Source organism: Petromyzon marinus, unplaced genomic scaffold (assembly GCF_048934315.1).
Source record: "Petromyzon marinus isolate PM22_M1 ecotype Great Lakes invasive population unplaced genomic scaffold, UKy_Petmar_22M1.pri1.0 PM_Scaffold_76, whole genome shotgun sequence".
Classification (NCBI taxonomy): domain Eukaryota; kingdom Metazoa; phylum Chordata; class Hyperoartia; order Petromyzontiformes; family Petromyzontidae; genus Petromyzon; species Petromyzon marinus.
In genome coordinates, this window is record NW_027423684.1 from 314,289 (window position 1) to 332,472 (window position 18,184).

General features: G+C 49.6%; 1 protein-coding gene across 2 annotated transcripts; it reads right to left on the reverse strand.

Moving 5' to 3' along the window:
• Positions 1 to 8,180: 8,180 nt before the first annotated feature.
• Positions 8,181 to 18,044, reverse strand: LOC142923825 (mRNA export factor GLE1-like). Of its 2 annotated transcripts, XM_076064807.1 has the most exons (14): positions 17,731 to 18,042; positions 16,292 to 16,421; positions 15,480 to 15,661; positions 14,809 to 14,863; positions 14,241 to 14,304; positions 13,538 to 13,653; positions 13,129 to 13,198; positions 12,795 to 12,937; positions 12,183 to 12,373; positions 11,931 to 12,060; positions 11,592 to 11,696; positions 11,364 to 11,446; positions 10,823 to 10,886; positions 8,181 to 9,382 (listed from the first exon to the last, which is right to left on the reverse strand). In XM_076064807.1, the coding sequence occupies exons 1-14, from the start codon at positions 17,781 to 17,783 to the stop codon at positions 9,314 to 9,316; spliced, it is 1,455 nt and encodes a 484-aa protein (XP_075920922.1). In that variant the 5' UTR covers positions 17,784 to 18,042; the 3' UTR covers positions 8,181 to 9,313. The 2 variants fall into 2 exon arrangements, with proteins under 2 accessions (XP_075920922.1, XP_075920924.1); XM_076064809.1 differs by lacking the exon at positions 11,364 to 11,446 and having other exon boundaries at positions 17,731 to 18,044.
• Positions 18,045 to 18,184: the final 140 nt, after the last annotated feature.

Sequence of the window (18,184 nt, forward strand, 5' to 3'; positions counted from 1 at the left end):
ACCACTAAACGGTGAGTATATAAGAGAGTACTGAATATGTCCACGAGAGGGTGACAGGTAACCACAGCGAACTCCGACCCCTCACCACCGTCATATAAACTTACTCGTTGGTAACTCAACCACAACCACACCACTACCCCCCCAAACCCCTGACCCTAACACCCCTGATATAAACGTTACTCGTGGGCTTGTGGCCACATCTGCGTCATTACATGGTGTTGCTTGCTGCCGGTCTTGTTTGATTCTCCGCTTTAATATCCTTAAGTCGACACAAGTATACGGTTGAAGCATCACCCTCCTCTCTAGGCCCCTCCTCGTCAATGCACGATAATAATTTACTTATTTATCTATCTAGGAGAGCCACACTGAGAGGGTCCTCCTACATTGGGTTCATATTTTGAAGTTTTATTTTAATAATCCTTACATGAATCATACATTATTATCCCCACTTTTAATTATATTCGTCGGTTTCGCGACTAATATTATTCATCATAAATATTTTTTGACTTAGATCCTATAAATATATCGTTAACCCACCACTACCCGACACACCCATAATTATGGCAAATCACCTGATGAAGCTGGTTATAATCACCAGCGAAACATCGTACTCAAATTGTCAATGTTGTGTGTTTACTCTCCAACACACAACCGGTTAGTGATGTCGTAATAACGAATTGGCACGTTTTGTGGAAGGTTGACAAACCTCAGTAATTGGCTGTGTCGAGTGCTGGTGGGTTAACGACGCATTTATATTTACATTATCTTACCCCGAACAACCTTTACTCAGAACACGTGTATTAGTTTATTCGTGCCGACACGTGGTACACCATGCTCCGTGTAACCCGGCTGAAGCGACCTCCACTCACTCTCCCAAAGCCGAGTTATTTCTAAGCCATCGCGCCACGATTCCACTCGCGAAGGATGGAGATCGATGTCGAGCAGTGGGGGTGGCCGTGAACGGCGGTCACGCTCAGCGCGAGCCACCAACACAGCAGTTGCGATCCGTTACGGTGGTCGCACGAGTTCATGAAGTTTGTGATGCTGGTAGCTTTGGACATTCTGGGTCCGTTGCCAACATCCGCGATGGAGATACAGTAAGTACATCCAAGTAGCAATGGAATCACTTGACGAGGTGGCCCATAACTTGCCTCCTGTCAGATCAAATAGCCAAAACGAATGCAGATGCATCCATCAAGGGCCATGTTTTTTAATGTAACTGCCGCAGCAGCTTCTAACCGATCGTGGCACAAACCTTAAATGTGCATTACTTAATGAGAGAGACGACCATTGCCCGATGGGGATGGCGAGCCCCCCCACGCCTCTGCTGACAACCCCCTTCTCCTGGTCGAGAAGAAGGGAGCCAGCGAGGAGGAGGAGGAGGCGAAGCGACGAGCTGGAAGTCAGGTAGGGAGGAGGGGACTGCGAGATGCAGCAGCAGCAGCAGCGGCGGTGGTGGTGGTGGACACTGTGGTCTGGTCAGGGAGCACCGGTCGTCTGGACAGGCAGTTAGACAATTACTGTAGGTGTGAGGGAGTGTAAGTGTGAGGGAGTGTAAGTGTGAGGGAGTGTAAGTGTGAGGGAGTGTAAGGGTGAGGGAGTGTAGGTGTGAAGGAGTGTAAGTGTGAGGGAGTGTAAGTGTGAGGGAGTGTAAGTGTGAGGGAGTGTAAGGGTGAGGGAGTGTAGGTGTGAGGGAGTGTAAGTGTGAGGGAGTGTAGGTGTGAGCGCGTGTAAGTGTGAGGGAGTGTAAGGGTGCGGGAGTGTAGGTGTGAGGGAGTGTAAGTGTGAGGGAGTGTAGGTGTGAGGGAGTGTAGGTGTGAGGGAGTGTAGGTGTGAGGGAATGTAGGTGTGAGGGAGTGTAGGTGTGAGGGAGTGTAGGTGTGAGGGAGCGTAGGTGTGAGTGTGTGAGGGAGTGTGAGAGAGTGTAGGTGTGAGGGACTGTAGGTGTGAGGGAGTGTAAGTGTGAGGGAGTGTAGGTGTGAGGGAGTGTAGGTGTGAGTGAGTGTAAGTGTGAGTGAGTGTAGGTGTCAGGGAGTGTAGGTGTGAGGGAGTGTAGGTGTGAGTGAGTGTAAGTGTGAGGGAGTGTAGGTGTGAGGGAGTGTAGGTGTGAGGGAGTGTAGGTGTGAGTGTGAGGGAGTGTAGGTGTGAGGGAGTGTAGGTGTGAGGAAGTGTAAGTGTGAGGGAGTGTAGGTGTGAGGGAGTGTAAGTGTGAGGGCGTGTAGGTGAGGGAGTGTAGGTGTGAGGGAGTGTAGGTGTGAGGGAGTGTAGGTGTGAGGGAGTGTAAGTTTGAGGGAGTGTAAGTGTGAGGGAGTGTAGGTGTGAGGGAGTGTAGGTGTGAGGGAGTGTGAGTGTGAGTGAGTGTAGGTGTGAGGGAGTGTAGGTGTGAGGGAGTGTAGGTGTGAGGGAGTGTAAGTGTGAGGGAGTGTAGGTGTGAGGGAGTGTAAGTGTGAGGGAGTGTAAGTGTGAGGGAGTGTAGGTGTGAGGGAGTGTAGGTGTGAGGGAGTGTGAGTGAGTGTAAGTGTGAGGGAGTGTAGGTGTGAGGGAGTGTAAGTGTGAGTGAGTGTAGGTGTGAGGGAGTGTAGGTGTGAGGAAGTGTAAGTGTGAGGTTGTGTAGGTGTGAGGGAGTGTAAGTGTGAGGGAGTGTAGGTGTGAGGGAGTGTAAGTGTAAGGGCGTGTAGGTGAGGGAGTGTAAGTGTGTGGGAGTGTAGGTGTGAGGGAGTGTAGGTGTGAGGGAGTGTTGGTGTGAGGGAGTGTCAGTGTGAGGGAGTGTAGGTGTGAGGGAGTGTTGGTGTGAGGGAGTGTGAGTGTGAGTGAGTGTAAGTGTGATGGAGTGTAGGTGTGAGGGAGTGTAGGTGTGAGGGAGTGTAAGTGTGAGTGAGTGTAGGTGTGAGGAAGTGTAAGTGTGAGGGAGTGTTAGATAATGTAAATATAAATGCGTCGTTAACCCACCAGCACTCGACACAGCCAATTACTGAGGTTTGTCAACCTTCCACGAAACGTGCCAATTAGTTACTACGACATCACTAACAGGTTGTGTGTTGGAGAGTAAACCCACAACATTTACAATTTGAGTACGATGTTTCACTGGTGATTATAACCAGCTTCATCAGGCGATTTGCCAGAATTATGGGTGTGTCGGGTAGTGGTGGGTTAACGATATATTTATAGGATCTAAGTCAAAAAATATTTATGATGAATAATATTAGTCGCGAAACCGACGAATATAATTAAAAGTGGGGATAATAATGTATGATTCATGTAAGGATTATTAAAATAAAACTTCAAAATAGGAACCCAATGTAGGAGGACCCTCTCAGTGTGGCTCTCCTGGATAGATAAATAAGTACATTATTATCGTGCATTGACGAGGAGGGGCTTAGAGAGGAGGGTGATGCTTCAACCATATACTTGTGTCGACTTAGGGACATTATAGCGGAGAATCAAACAAGACCGGCAGCAGGCAACAACATGTAATGACGCAGATGTGGCCACAAGCCCACGAGTAACGTTTATATCAGGGGTGTTAGGGTCAGGGGTTTGGGGGGTTAGTGTTGTGGTTGTGGTTGAGTTACCAACGAGTAAGTTTATATGACGGTGGTGAGGGGTCGGAGTTCGCTTTGGTTACCTGTCACCCTCTCGTGGACATATTCAGTACTCTCTTACATACTCACCGTTTAGTGGTCATCGTTCGGGTTTAGGGTCAAGGGTTACAGTCATTAGGGTTAAGGGTTTAGAGGTGAAGGTTAGAGATGAGTGGTTTGGCTATAAGTCGCCCTCTGGGGGACATCTTTGGAGTCCCGGTGCAGTACTGCACGGTACACGCTCACGTGACGCCCACTTCAGGACAAATACAAAGCTACAACAGATACATTAATAAAATAACGAAGTACCGAAGCAGACACGAGCCGCTACATATTTGTATCTGCACATAAACGATGCAAGTGCTTTACGCATCCCATCAGCCACACAACCTTCTAAGAGTGCATTCTATCAGCAGCATTGGTTGAACAACAAGCAATACTCTGGACAGGTTTTGACCCTCTTTTTATATTTATTTTTTAAAAAAATATATTTTATTTTTTTAGTTTCCCAATTTGTGTTTATTTATTTATTTTATATTTTCAATATCTTTTTTTGGCCCTCAGTCTCATCGCTTGTATCAATGCTTGTAAAGTGCCAGATGTTACAAGCAAGGCCCCACTGTCAGATATGGGTCCGAGTTGAGTGCAACACTCCATGCAGCAGTGCCATGGCTCAACACCTGACCCTGTTGATGTTACAATGCAGTACACCTGCACATGATGCCTTCTTGTTCACAAATCTGTTCCAACAGATTATTTGTACGTGCTGCGTTGACGGTGGTGAACAAGGACAATTAACAACAAACACGACTCAACACACTCGTCAATGACACCGTCTTCAATGGAATATAAACATTAGGCGTCTGTTTCTAAGCAATGGCCGTTGTTGTCCAGACCAGTGGCTGGTCCCTTTGACAGCGGGGACCACAATCCCCGTGCACGAGGACCACAATCCCCGTGCACGAGGACCACAATCCCCGTGCACGGGGGCCACAATCCCCGTGCACGAGGACCACAATCCCCGTGCACGGGGACCACAATCCCCGTGCACGGGGACCACAATCCCCGTGCACGCTTCCGTAGCAGCTCCTCGCTCTTCATGCTCAGTCCCCCCCCTCCCACCCCCTGTTCCGTATGGCAACCCATGATCTTAGAAATAGCCGAGCAACGTTTGGGATCAACACTTTACCACACTTGTCCTACTCTAAATCACTTTTGGACCTCCAATCCCTTCAAGTGTACGTGCTCTTCTTTGCACACTTTAAGTTATTTACTTACATATTGTGTTCATCTCGCCTCGTGTTCTGTGTGCTGATTGTGCCGTGATGTTGATGCATGACCTTGCCATTCGGAACTCAACCTTGTACACTGGACCATTTACACTAGAACCCGCACACTGGAACCTGCACACTGCACTCTGTACAGTGGAACCTGCACAGTGGACCCTGTATACTGGAACCTGCACACTGGAACCTGCACACGGAACCCTGTACACTGGAACCTGCACATTGGACCCTGCACACTGGACCCTGCACACTGGAACCTGTACACTGGAACCTGCACACTGCACTCTGTACACTGGACCCTGCATACTGGAACCTGCACACTGGACCCTGTACACTGGAACCTGTACACTGGAACTTGTACACTGGACCCTGTACACTGGACTCTGCACACTGGAACCTGCACACTGGAACCTGCACACTGGACCCTGTACACTGGAACCTGTAAACTGGAACCTGCACACTGGAACCTGCACACTGGACTCTGCACACTGGAACCTGCACACTGGAACCTGCACACTGGACCCTGTACACTGGAACCTGTACACTGGAACCTGTACACTGGACCTGCACATTGGACCCTGTACACTGGAACCTGTACACTGGAACCTGCACACGGAACCCTGTACACTGGAACTTGCACACGGAACCCTGTACACTGGAACCTACACACTGGACCTTGTACACTCGACCCTGCACATTGGACCCTGTACACTGGAACCTGTACACTGGAACCTGCACACTGGAACCTGCACACGGAACCCTGTACACTGGAACTTGCACACGGAACCCTGTACACTGGAACCTACACACTGGACCCTGTACACTGGAACCTTTACACTGGAACCTGCACACTGGAACCTGTACACGTGTTTATGGATGGTTTTGTTCGCGTTCTGTTTGCGGCAGTGAGCAGGTGTCTACGGTACAACCAGATCCCCATCGAAAGCGAGCATTTATTGCACATTGGGTTTTACAGGAGCCAAAATAAACCGGTCGCTTGGCGTCACTGCCACTTAGTTGTGAACGGCGGTCATTGGTGGAGGTGGTGGTAGAGTGGAGGTCTGATGGAGGTGGTGGTTTGGTGGAGGTGGGGGTCTGGTGGAGGTGGCGGTGTCTTGAGTGTGGCGGTGTGGTGATGGTAAAGGTGGTAGTGTTGTGGGGATGATGATGTGGTGGAGGTGGTGGCGTGCTGGAGGTGGTGGTGTTTTGTGGAGGTGGTGGTGTAGTGGAGGTGGTGGTGGAGGTGGTGGTGGAGATTGTGGGTGGTGGTGTAGTGGAGGTGTTGGTGGTCGGACGCTGCTAGACTTCTGTGCAGCTCATGGCCTGGTAATCACCAACATTTTGTTCCAGCATCGGCGTAGACACCAGGACCTACTGTGGAGTGTATCTGACTGTTAGCTCGTCATCTGTACGATGCGCTCGCCATTGTTCCACTGCGGTGGTGGCTGACCATCTCGGACCCCATTCAAAGACACAGTCGCCTGGTCTCAGCTCGCTGGTACAAGTTGCAAGCGATCATTTAATCATTGCCAGCAGCTGGGGTTGGCATCCTTCCCCCCCTCATCCTAATGCCGAGGGGGAATGGTTGAGCTTTAGACCTGTGGCTCATGCAGCTGCAATGGCTGCTTTGGTTACGCGTTCCACACTTCCCCAGAGACCCTGGCTGACGGAGGAGGTTCTCTAGCTGGCTGAGAAAACACGAAATGCCCCCTCCCACTGTCTACAGCGTCCCACGTCGACATGAAAACACGAAACGCCCCCTCCCACTGTCTACAGCGTCCCCACGTCGAAATGAGGAGGCTTACTCGTGGTCGCAGGTTGCTGATAAGATGGAGCTGCCTTAGACCCCGGGATTACAAATCACTCTTTAATTCCATCAAAAAAGTAACTTGCAACGGCACAGAATTCACAATCCTTACGGGAAAGAAAGGTGATCCGATCTCTAACCCCCAAGGACAGGTGTGCAGGTTTGTTAAACATTTCTGAGGTCTTAGGGAAAGGGAAATCCCTCAACCCAGACAACATCATGGGGGAAAGTGGGGATACCCCTGCTGAGGCTGCCGTGCCTCAAATCTCGGAAGAAGGAGTCGCACCTTGTGAGTGGTTGGCTGTTTCTCTCTCCCACCTGAAGACGATTGCTTGTGGCGATCGAAACGTCGTGATCTAGTATTATTTTTTCTACCTACGTGACTTGACCGAAAGAACCAAAGAGTATGGATTCCTGCAGTCACGAAATCTTCAAATCATGTTTATAGGCAAGGACCCTCTCTGTTAGACGTGGGTCTCAGTTCACGTAACGTGTCACGGTGGCTTACGGCAGTTGTTGTTGGTTGTGGTGACGGTGGTGCTGTTGCTGGGTGGTGGTTTCTGGTATTGGGTAGCGACTGGGGCCTGGATAGCCAGGCGGACAGGGCCGGACACGTCCGACGTTTTGTGATTTGTGCTGAACGCGCGCTCGTGGCCGATAGGTGCCGATGACGACTGATGGTGGAACAGTTTTTGTAAAAATCCGTGCGGTGTGCGGTGTCAAAGCCGTGCCTGAGGGGTGGTGGGGGGGATTCTGCCCCACAAGAAGCCAAACTATTTTTGTTTTTATAATCATTTTTGTGACATAGACGAAAATGTATCTGCAAATATCACTGCGTATCATCTCAACGCAAAGTATTGTCATCTTAAGCATGGAAACTTTTGTATCCGTAGAATCCGAAATAAAAAGTGATAAAGGTGTGACGTGACCGCTGTTGTGTTCTTGGAGTCTGGGCCTAGTAACGTTCTGTGCACTGTAACCCCAACCCATGGCATCAACCGTGGCGAAGGCGACGTTATCTCCCTCGCCTGGCATGGAGGATGTCGTGGGTTCGGTGCTGGAACCTGGCGTTGCCTGTTGTATATTTTGAGCTTGCGTGTTCTATCTCCGTGTGGTGATCACGTGGATTTTTCTCTGGGTCCTCCAGCGTTGCTGATAGATTAGTGAGGCCTATGATCAGTGGGCAGAGTATATTAACGGTTGTTAGTGTAAGCATGGCTATGTAAAGTAGGAGGGGGACAGATAGAGGGGCGACCAATTCACCATGTGTCCTGGTTGAGCCATCCAAACATTTGGTAGCCTTCAGCAAATGACGATGAACACATCGTGGTTAATGCCGCTGTCTCTTCCCATATAAAGGCCCGGTTGGTGTGTCATGCCCAGTGAGTTTTTGTTTTGCTATTCATCTTCGTGTGTATTTGTGCATGTTTTGCAGTTATTTTTTGCTGTTTACACACCAGGAACACACCACTGTAGATATTGCATACAAGCAACCATGACACAATGTAGCAATTCAGGGTTTTTATTTCATTTACGAATAAATGATTTACTGTTTAACACGTAAGCTTTCGCGACTGACGTCATCCATAATACAGGTTTTTTTTGTTAGATCGCGTAAATATGTGTCAAAAAACCCGCCACCACCCGACACTGCCAATTAGTAATGTTTATAATGTAAACAGAACGTGCCAATTCGTTACTAGTAGAGCACACTGCTGTGTTGGTGAGCAAAGCCACAACATTTACAATCTGAGTACGACGTTTCGCCAGTAATAACGAGCTTCATCAGGTGACAGCCAGATTGGTGGAGAAATCCTCCTGTTTTGTTAAATAGAGGGGTAGATGTGATGACATCACTTGTGTGCCGTTCTTGCGCGAAGTGGGGGAGGGATGAATTAATGCATATAAATTACTGTGGGTATCCGTTGCCGTTTGAGTTATATATATATGGTAATCAATGTACATTATGCATGCGCATTATGCAAGGCCATTGTTATTGTACCTGCTGCTGATTGTGTATACTAAAATAGCCATACCAACGGTAATCACTATTGAAGCATGCTGACCTGCATTTAAACATTTTATTATTTGATGGTTGGCTTACAAAGCAGCAATTAGATACATTATTTAAATACATAAATTATATACATTAATTATATACATTCATTATATACATTAATTATATGCATTATTTATATGCATTATTTATATACATTATTTATATAGATTAATTATATACATTAATTATTTACATTAATTAATTCCCCCCCCACCACGGCACAAGAAGAACACACAAGTGTTGTCATCACATCTACTACCCCTCTAGTTAAGGAACGAAACAGGATTTCTCCACAAATCTGGCTGCAGCCTGAAGAAGCTCATTGTCATTACTGGCGAAACATCGTACACAGATTGTAAATGTTGTGGCTTTGCTCTCCAACAAAGCGGTGTACTGTACTAGTGACGAATTGGCATATTCTGTTTACGTGACAAACCTTACTCATTGCCTGTGTCGGGTGGTGGCGGGGTTAACGACACATTTGTACACTTATGCGATCTAACCTAGAAAACCTGTATTATGGGAGTTACTTGCATAAAACACATATTTACATAATGTACAGGTGTGAAGGGTGATCTTATTAAGCCTTCCAAAATTCTTCTGAGAGATGCCCGCTTGGCAAAGGAATCTCCCGATTAACAAAACAGTCCTGCAGGCAAACACAACACACACAAACACAACACACACAAACACAACACACACAAACAGGGATTAATGGATACTCGAGTCCGGGCAGCCCAGCAGCTCCACATGGGTTTTGAAGGGCCAACCAGTGGCAGCGTGCCAATAGAATGCCTCGCTCTGGTGTCTGGAGTGCTGTTAAGGTGAATATTTAATAAGTTATTTTAATGTAGCTGCTGTTTCTTGTGCAGGAAGCGATGCACGCCGGTCAGAGGCTTTTTCAGCCCAAAGCGCACTTTGTGGAGAAGTTCTAGACGCGTACTTGGTTGTGCTATTTGTATGTTTATTGAACAGTCCGACACACGCGTTAAGAGTTTCCTGGCAAATGTCCCGATCCACCATCGAGCTTTTCCCTCAACCCTTCCCTGCCTTTCCCCTTCAACCCTCCTGGCCAATCACCTTTCAACCCATCCTCCTGCTCCTCCCATTCAGGTGTGAGGTAGATGATCCCAATTACCTAACCCACCATCCCTGGTGTAATGCGGTAGGGAATGATGTCATTTGTGAGTTATACACAATCCTGGGGTAGGACTGCCGCACATGTCTGATGATGTACTAGAAACCCTGTGTGAAGGGGAGACCTGGTGATTCAGGCAATTGACTATTAACCGTCCCTTCGTGTGTACGCATGCCGGAATGAGAGGAGAATTACTAATTTATTTCTGGGAAGTGTTTCCCAACTTCCCGACACGTAAAAAATTACATTAAGTGACAAAGTGAATACGGGGCTAATTATGTGTTCGAGTGCAAAGCCAGCACCACTCAGATCTTGGGTTTGAATTGAGGTTTCAGCCATCTGTGATTAAACCGGAGTCTCAAGTGTAGCGAGTTTAAGGTATTATCCTGGGCACAGATTACTTCACGAAAAAATACCTTTGTTCAACTCAAATTTTCATCTAATTTGGATTTTCTAACTCTTAATATTTACGATTTCATTGACATGTACTTACAAATGCTTTGACAATAATTACACCCACACACATGGTACTAACTATGCCCCTAATGAATGTAACTTTGGCCGCATTGAGTGTTAACACTCTACTTCAGGATGGCCCTGTATTGGGATGTTTGGCGAATTCCGTAAAGGCAAGTTTGGCGATTGGGAAGAATCCAGAATACCCGGGGAAAAGCCACAACACATTCGGATAAAACACAGCTCTGCACAGTTACGTTCACTCCGCTGCTGTACTGACGTCTCCTGACCAGCTCGCAATGTGCCCACTAAGGATGGCGATTGCTGCGAGCATGGATAAAGGGAGCTACTGAGTGACTTCAGATATCATTATGTGATGTCACCTTCCGCGGCTGTTATGACTTAAGGTAATGCTACACACATTGCTGTGCGGGTTATGACAATGGCACTGGAATAAATGTGTGTGTGTCAAAGTTGTGTCGTCAAAGCCGGTACCTCGAGGAACAGCCTCAGTCTGACCACAGTTCCCATCTGCTGCGGGATGGATACTTTCTCGATTCTGCAGGACAAGAAGAGACGCAGCGAGTTTAGTTGTGCATCCATCGATTCTTACAAACTTCCGGCTCCAGTCCTTAACCGGTGACCATCACCAACCACAGCTTGAAGCTCGTTCAGAGACACACTGTAACGGGAGCCTGCTGTCGACAGCTGACTTCACAGTCACGTCGATCGCATCGCTACCGCCTCCCTGCCAATTGCTGTGGGTGGAAAACTGGGCTGGTCAAGAGTCTTCCAAGAGCCAAAGTTTACGATCCGCAGGGGAAAATTATGGCGGTGCAAGGACCTTTCTGTATGTACAAGTGCAATGTTACTTTGATATTAGCTGGTTACTTGACAAGGTGATTCAGTCTATTGCCACAACATAAAAACAGTAGAAAGCAAATCGACTTCAGGCGTCAATGCAAGGAACACGTGCAAATATAAATGGCTTCGTGAAGGTGAGATGGAGACGAGACTGCCACCGGGCGAGAGGTACCTTGGGATGTATTCTTTCCTTAACCCATCGAGCAGCTCCCAGAGCTGATCGCCGTATGCAATCGCCATTGCATTACCTGCCACCTGCTCACACACGCCAGGAGCATGTGAACAAGTCACAGGGCAGCCTCGTCTCTATCACAATGCTTGTGCGCTGTGTTCCCGTGTGTGTACCCGTGTGTTCCTGTGCACGCGCTGTGTGCTCATGCCCGTGTGCTCTCGTGCGTACCTCCAGAAAGCTGAAGAGCACCGTGGGGGTGACATTGGCCATGGGCTCCATATCCAGGACCTGCATGAGCCAGGTCCAGCCGTGACTCATGCCGTGGGGGTGGCTCTGCGATTCACGCACACGGCACGCGTGGGGTAGGGTGGCAGGTGTGGGAGAGATTCGTCAATTTAAAATCCCATTATCGTACTTGCGCTACACAGAGCCAGTGGCTTACGATTTAAGCAGATCGCATGCAAACAATGTTACACGTACACTAGCAGAGCGAACCAAACTGTACGTGATGGAGAGAGTGAGATCCGATTCTTGATGGAGATCGTGACCCCGGATTGGCGGTGCTACCTTGTTGCCACTGGAGGGGGGCACGGGCGCGGAGATGATGGCCGCGTACATGCGCGCCATGCCCGACATTCTCTGGAGAAACAAGTCTTCGTTCTCTACTCTCCCATCCTCGAAGCGGTAACCGAGGATCCTGCGGGTGATGGGGGGAGACACGGGCGTCAAGCACACGCCACACGCACGCACAGCTCTCACCGCTCACTCCTCACCCCCCAACTACCACCGCCCCCCAAGCCAGGTCCCTAGTGCCCTCACCTGAAAGTGTCCTCCTGGCTCTGCCCAGGCGTGGGACGAGGGAAGACGGGGCCCATGTAGGGGCACTTGCTGAGCAGGTGAGCAAGCAGGAGCTCCCCGAGGGCTGGGTGGCGGTGCCACAGTTCCACGGTGACAGCCGCGATGGGGAACACCGCCGCGTGGTTCCACCCCACCTCCTCCTCGCTCTGCTTCTGTAGTGGCAGAGACGCAGGGGGAGAGAGGGTGAGGTGAAGAAACCGGAACCGAAGACAACCAATTTGCTGTACTTATTTAGTTTGTCATAAATAACCTATCTCATTTAGCTTTCCCAATTAAACGGGCAATTATGAACTTCACAAACATTGCAAGAGGAGCCCCGCTGAAAAAAAACATTCTTGATGAGACGCATTGTGGCTTTCTGGTATAAGAAGCATCGATGAATGAACCGTGAGAATAAATGAACACACATTGAAGTGAACTGATCCTAGCAGCGAGCACACAGGCGAAGGTGAAATGCAGATGTCGGTGGATGATGGCGATGACGACGGTGGTGCCGTGGAGGTGCGTGCATGCGAGGTGCATTTGACTGCGAGGCAAGACGCGGGGGCTTTGCGAGGGGGCTTGTCGACGTACCACGAGCCTCTCAGCCACCCGGTGCAGGACGTAGAGCAGGCCCTGCGGGTGGTCCGACACGCTGGTGGAGCGCGTGCCCGACACGACGGCCGTGCCGCTCAACAGCAAGTCCAGCTTGCCGGTGATGACGCGCAGGTGAGAACCTGCGCACGAGGACACGTTGGGGGGGGCACGGGTAAAAACGGGGGGACGTGTATTATACAACAGCGCTGCACTACGGCAGTCGTGACACAGTGACTGCCGCGCAAGCTGCCCGATTGTGCGTTTACACCGCGGGAGCTGGGGCAGGCTGAGACTCGACGTTTCACGAGAGAGGGGAGGGGACGGTGCTCACCAGACGTGTTGGAGATCTGGTTGATGGGCATTGACGAGGCCTTGGCCAGCTCGAACTTCATGACCTTGGTCTGCCCATCGCGCACACACACACACAGGTACACTCACACTATTAAAACTAAACTATGACACTAAAACTATTTGTTTTTTATTTTACTAGGTAAGGCCCACTGAGCTATATAGCTCTTTTTCAGAAGAGACTCGGCTACAACTGCTAGCTCCACGAAGTGAAATATCGCATGGATATTTATATCAGCCAAATACTCTAAAAACACGCGTTTCTAATTGTGGAGGGAAAAACTGGAGGACCTAGAGAAAAATCCACGCAACCATGAGGAGAATACGTACACTGCAAATATACAGTAGCTGTCAGAATCGGGCATTTGAACTCACGACCCCCCCCCGCATACCTTGAGGTCCTGGTTGCCGTTGAGCTCCTTCAGTCTCTCCACCGTCTCCGCCAAGTGGCGCTGCAGCTCTTGGTGACGGCGCTGCGGGACGCTGCCCTCCGCCCAATCTCCACCCGCTGTGGCAATCAATGCAACACACAGCCCGTTAGAAGCAGGGACCCACACAACACACATTATAACCAGGGTTCCACACGCAGCCCGTTAGAACCAGGGACCCACACAACACACATTATAACCAGGGTTCCACAAACAGCCCGTTAGAATCAGGGACCCACACAACACACATTATAACCAGGGTTCCACACGCAGCCCGTTAGAACCAGGGACCCACACAACACACATTATAACCAGGGTTCCACACGCAGCCCGTTAGAACCAGGGACCCACACAACACACATTATAACCAGGGTTCCACAAACAGCCCGTTAGAATCAGGGACCCACACAACACACATTATAACCAGGGTTCCACACGCAGCCCGTTAGAACCAGGGACCCACACAACACACATTATAACCAGGGTTCCACACGCAGCCCGTTAGAACCAGGGACCCACACAACACACATTATAACCAGGGTTCCACATATGGGTCATAATTACCAGGGTCCCACACATAACCCCTTATAACCAAAGACTCACACACGGTCCATTATAACCGGGGATCCACACGCAACCCGTTATAACAGAGGAAACGACGCCTCACCTTGCTCCAGCGGCTCGCACTCGCGTGCCAGACGCGGTGCATCCTCGCCACCATCACCGCTGTTCTGCAGACAGCAAACCACACCAGACCACGCTGTATTTTATAAGGGTGTGCCGCCAAATGCATTCTCATAGCTGATGAATGTTCCGACTTAAGAAAAATCAAAGCACGCGTATCTGTTTCACAGTCTATAAAGAAATTAACATTTTAGTTCATCGGACTATGAGCTTGTGGGACCAATGTTTTCCATCAGGGAATCTCTGGGCCGGTGTTAATGATCTGAGTCTCGTCAGCAGGGTATGCCTGATTGTCGTGTAGATGGGTGTCAAGGTTGCGTGTTCGGGCTAAGCCGCACGTTTAAAACATCGTTACAAACGTACAGTCCGTATTCCCTGATATCCCCCTCCAATTAATCTAGCCTTTGCTGGGAATCCAACTGAGGTGGCTGGGTTCACAGCACAGCGTGCAAACTGCTGTGCCGAACTACCAAAGCAAGTGGCAAAACAAATGTTACATGACAATTGGTGACCAGGCTGAGACTATAAACTCGCTACACCAAGACTCTTACCGTGATTCCAGAGAAACGCTCCTCAGTGATGATCTCGAGGATAACATTCTCAGAGCTGAACAAAAACAAAACAACAAATGATCACAATAGTGTTCGCTAGTGTCATTCTGCGTACCCTTATGCTAGCTGGAACCAACACCAGTGTACACGAGCTCTAGCTGACACTCACACTCATATATGAGCCTGCACAAAGACTCACACGTACACTACCTCGCACGTACTCACTCACATCTACACTCCCTCACACCTACACTCCCTCAAACCTACACTCCCTCACACTTACACTCACTCACAGCTACACTACCTCACACCTACACTCCCTCACACGTATTCACTCACACCTACACTCCCTTACACCTACACTCCCTCACACCTACACTCCCTCACACCTACACTCCCTCACACTTACACTTGCTCACACTTACACTCCCTCACACCTACACTCCCTCACACCTACACTCCCTCATACGTATTCACTCACACCTACACTCCCTCACACCTACACTCCCTCACACCTACACTCCCTCACACTTACACTCCCTCACACTTACACTCCCTCACACCTACACTCCCTCACACCTACAGTAATTGTCTAACTGCCCGTCCAGACGACCGATGCTCCCTAACCAGACCACAGTGTCCACCGCTGCATCTCGCAGTCCCCTCCCTACCTGACTTCCGGCTCATTGTCGCGTCGCTCCGCCTCCTCCTCGCTGGGTCCCTTCTCCTCGACCAGGAGAAGGGGGTTGTCAGCGGAGGCGTGGGGGGGCTCGCCATCCCCATGGGGCAATGGTCGTCCAGTGATGTCAAGTGGGGAGAGCGGCACAATGACCCGGCCCTCTGCCGGCGCCTCCTGTCGAGGGAATCACGTTCATGGTTTACGCACCAGATACAGAGTGCACATGTGCAGTACAGTGGTAGGGGAACACAAGCTAAAGTGTGCACCAAGACGCGTAGAAAGTCACGTTTGAACCATCCAATTGGCCGTTCCGATAAACGGGATTGTGCAGGATACATCGCGAGAACTGATGGACGGGATTGGTAATTGAATGGCAGCCAAAAAGGAAAGAGTACGGCCACCGCAGAGATGGATCAATGAGTTCAGTTCCCGTGCAGGAGTCGGATACATTGTGGCATTGCGTGACTGTGATGGGTGGTGATGATGTGTGTCGGGCCGTTAATCGGGAGCGGATAGAAAATAGTTGGTGATGATACGATGACAGAGGAATCATTCAACAATCATCAGCCATAGTTAATCTGATGTTGGATGAAGGCCTCCCCAATCTGTCACTCCCTCTCACAGTCCGAAAATTCAAAATAATCCTCTCACAGTCCGACAATGCAAAAGAGTCTAGCTGGCACCTGCACATAAACTTATTTATTAATTCCATCTCCGTGGTGGATGTGTTCTATGCTGGTTACCATGTGGCTGAATGCACGAGATTGTGTGTTCGTGTGGGACGGTGATGGTGATGATTATTACCTTTCCACATGAGGTGTCTGCACCACCTTCCTGCACCACCGGTGACGCCGTGGTGGGAGAGGATGCATCTGCGTGGTCATCAAGGCCATTCTTCACACGGTTATGCCTGCAGCGGTGTTTCTTACAATGCCTGCAATAAGTGATTCGATTTTAATATCAGCATTGAGTTCGTCCAAGCAATGGATCTCAATCTCATAAAACATCTGGCATTTCACCAAAGCCGTAGCCATGGAGTCAACATTGGGGGGGACCAAATCTTCCAGGGGGTCTGGGGGTCCCCCCCCCAGAAAAAAAAATCTAAATTTGAAAACGAATTTCCTGCCTAAAATATTAAAAAAATAAACTAACATACGGGATTATTTTGATTTAAAGCTTTCGTGACTGCAGTAATTCATATTCTTAGTTTTTTCGGTAAAGTCACGTTGAAGGGAAACAACAAAATAATAAAAAAAATATATAAAACAATAAATTGTATTATTTTGTTGTTTCCCTTCAACGTAACTTTACCGAAAAAACTAAGATAATACGGGATTTTTATTTATTTATTAACAAAAATGTCTGATAGTGTATATTGTATTATATTGCTGTTTTTTTCTTTTTTTTACCTTTTCTTGTTACATTCTATGTAATGGCAGAGATTAGTGATTTCTAAAGTACAACCATAACCACAATCATATAAACGGAAATCTATTTTAAAGCAATATAATGGGGTGGACATTTTGAGCATATTTGAATATTGGGGGGGATGCGTCCCCCCCCCCCACAATATTTATTATAATTACGGCCTTGTATGTCACCAGTATTGGGTCAAGCAAGCCCGACTTTGGTGATGAGACACTGTCCAGTAGACAGGACTTGCTTGCTCCAATGCTGATGAAAGTTTGGGTTCTCAGAGGCAGTATTTGTTGTCACTGTGAATGGGCGCGATCAGTGCTTGGATAGGCGACCACTAAATCACAACAGGTGCTAGAGACTGCGGGGCTACAATGTGATTGGTGGACTGTGCTGAACACATCGTTGTACTGCACTTACATACTCCACCATCGCTGTCCCCCGCCTTGACAACCTCGCACTGCCCAGAGTGGTGAAGTATGGTCAAATAACCCCCACGACCCATACGGTGTGGGGAGGTCCTCATCCAGCAGTAGAGTGACTTGAATAAGACGCGAGACCGTGGATAAGTTGTGGCTACGATTATAACAATGGTCACCAACCCCTCCCCCAGTGTTTACACTGCGGGGCTTTAGCGTCCGACTCACACGGAGCCCGGCGTGGGGCTTTAGCGTCCGACTCACACGGAGCCCGGCGTGAGGCTTTAACGTCCGACTCACACGGAGCCCGGCGTGGGGCTTTAGCGTCCGACTCACACGGAGCCCGGCGTGGGGCTTTAGCGTCCGACTCACACGGAGCCCGGCGTGAGGCTTTAGCGTCCGACTCACCTCTTCTTGCTGGGACGCTCGCGCTTCGGAGTTCGGGAATAGCACGCTCCCATGGCGGGACCGTTCGTCCGCACGGGGACACGAGGGGCGAGTCGAGGCGATCGCCCTTTGGGTACCGACGAAGATCGCCGACGAGGAGGATCAAGATTGAGGAGGAGGATCAAGATTGAGGAGGAGGATCAAGATTGAGGAGGAGGAGGATCAAGATTGAGGAGGAGGAGGATCAAGATTGAGGAGGAGGAGATTCGAGCGGACGTAGGAGCGCTGCTGCTTTCCACCTGCCCAGCTCCACGTCGAGTGAGGTCACGCCCACAGGCCACGCCCCGCGCCTCCCATTAGCCACGCCCCGCGCCGCCCACAGTCCACGCCCCGCGCCGCCCACAGGCCACGCCCCGCGCCGCCCACAGGCCACGCCCCGCGCCGCCCACAGGCCTCGCCGCGCGCCGCCCACAGG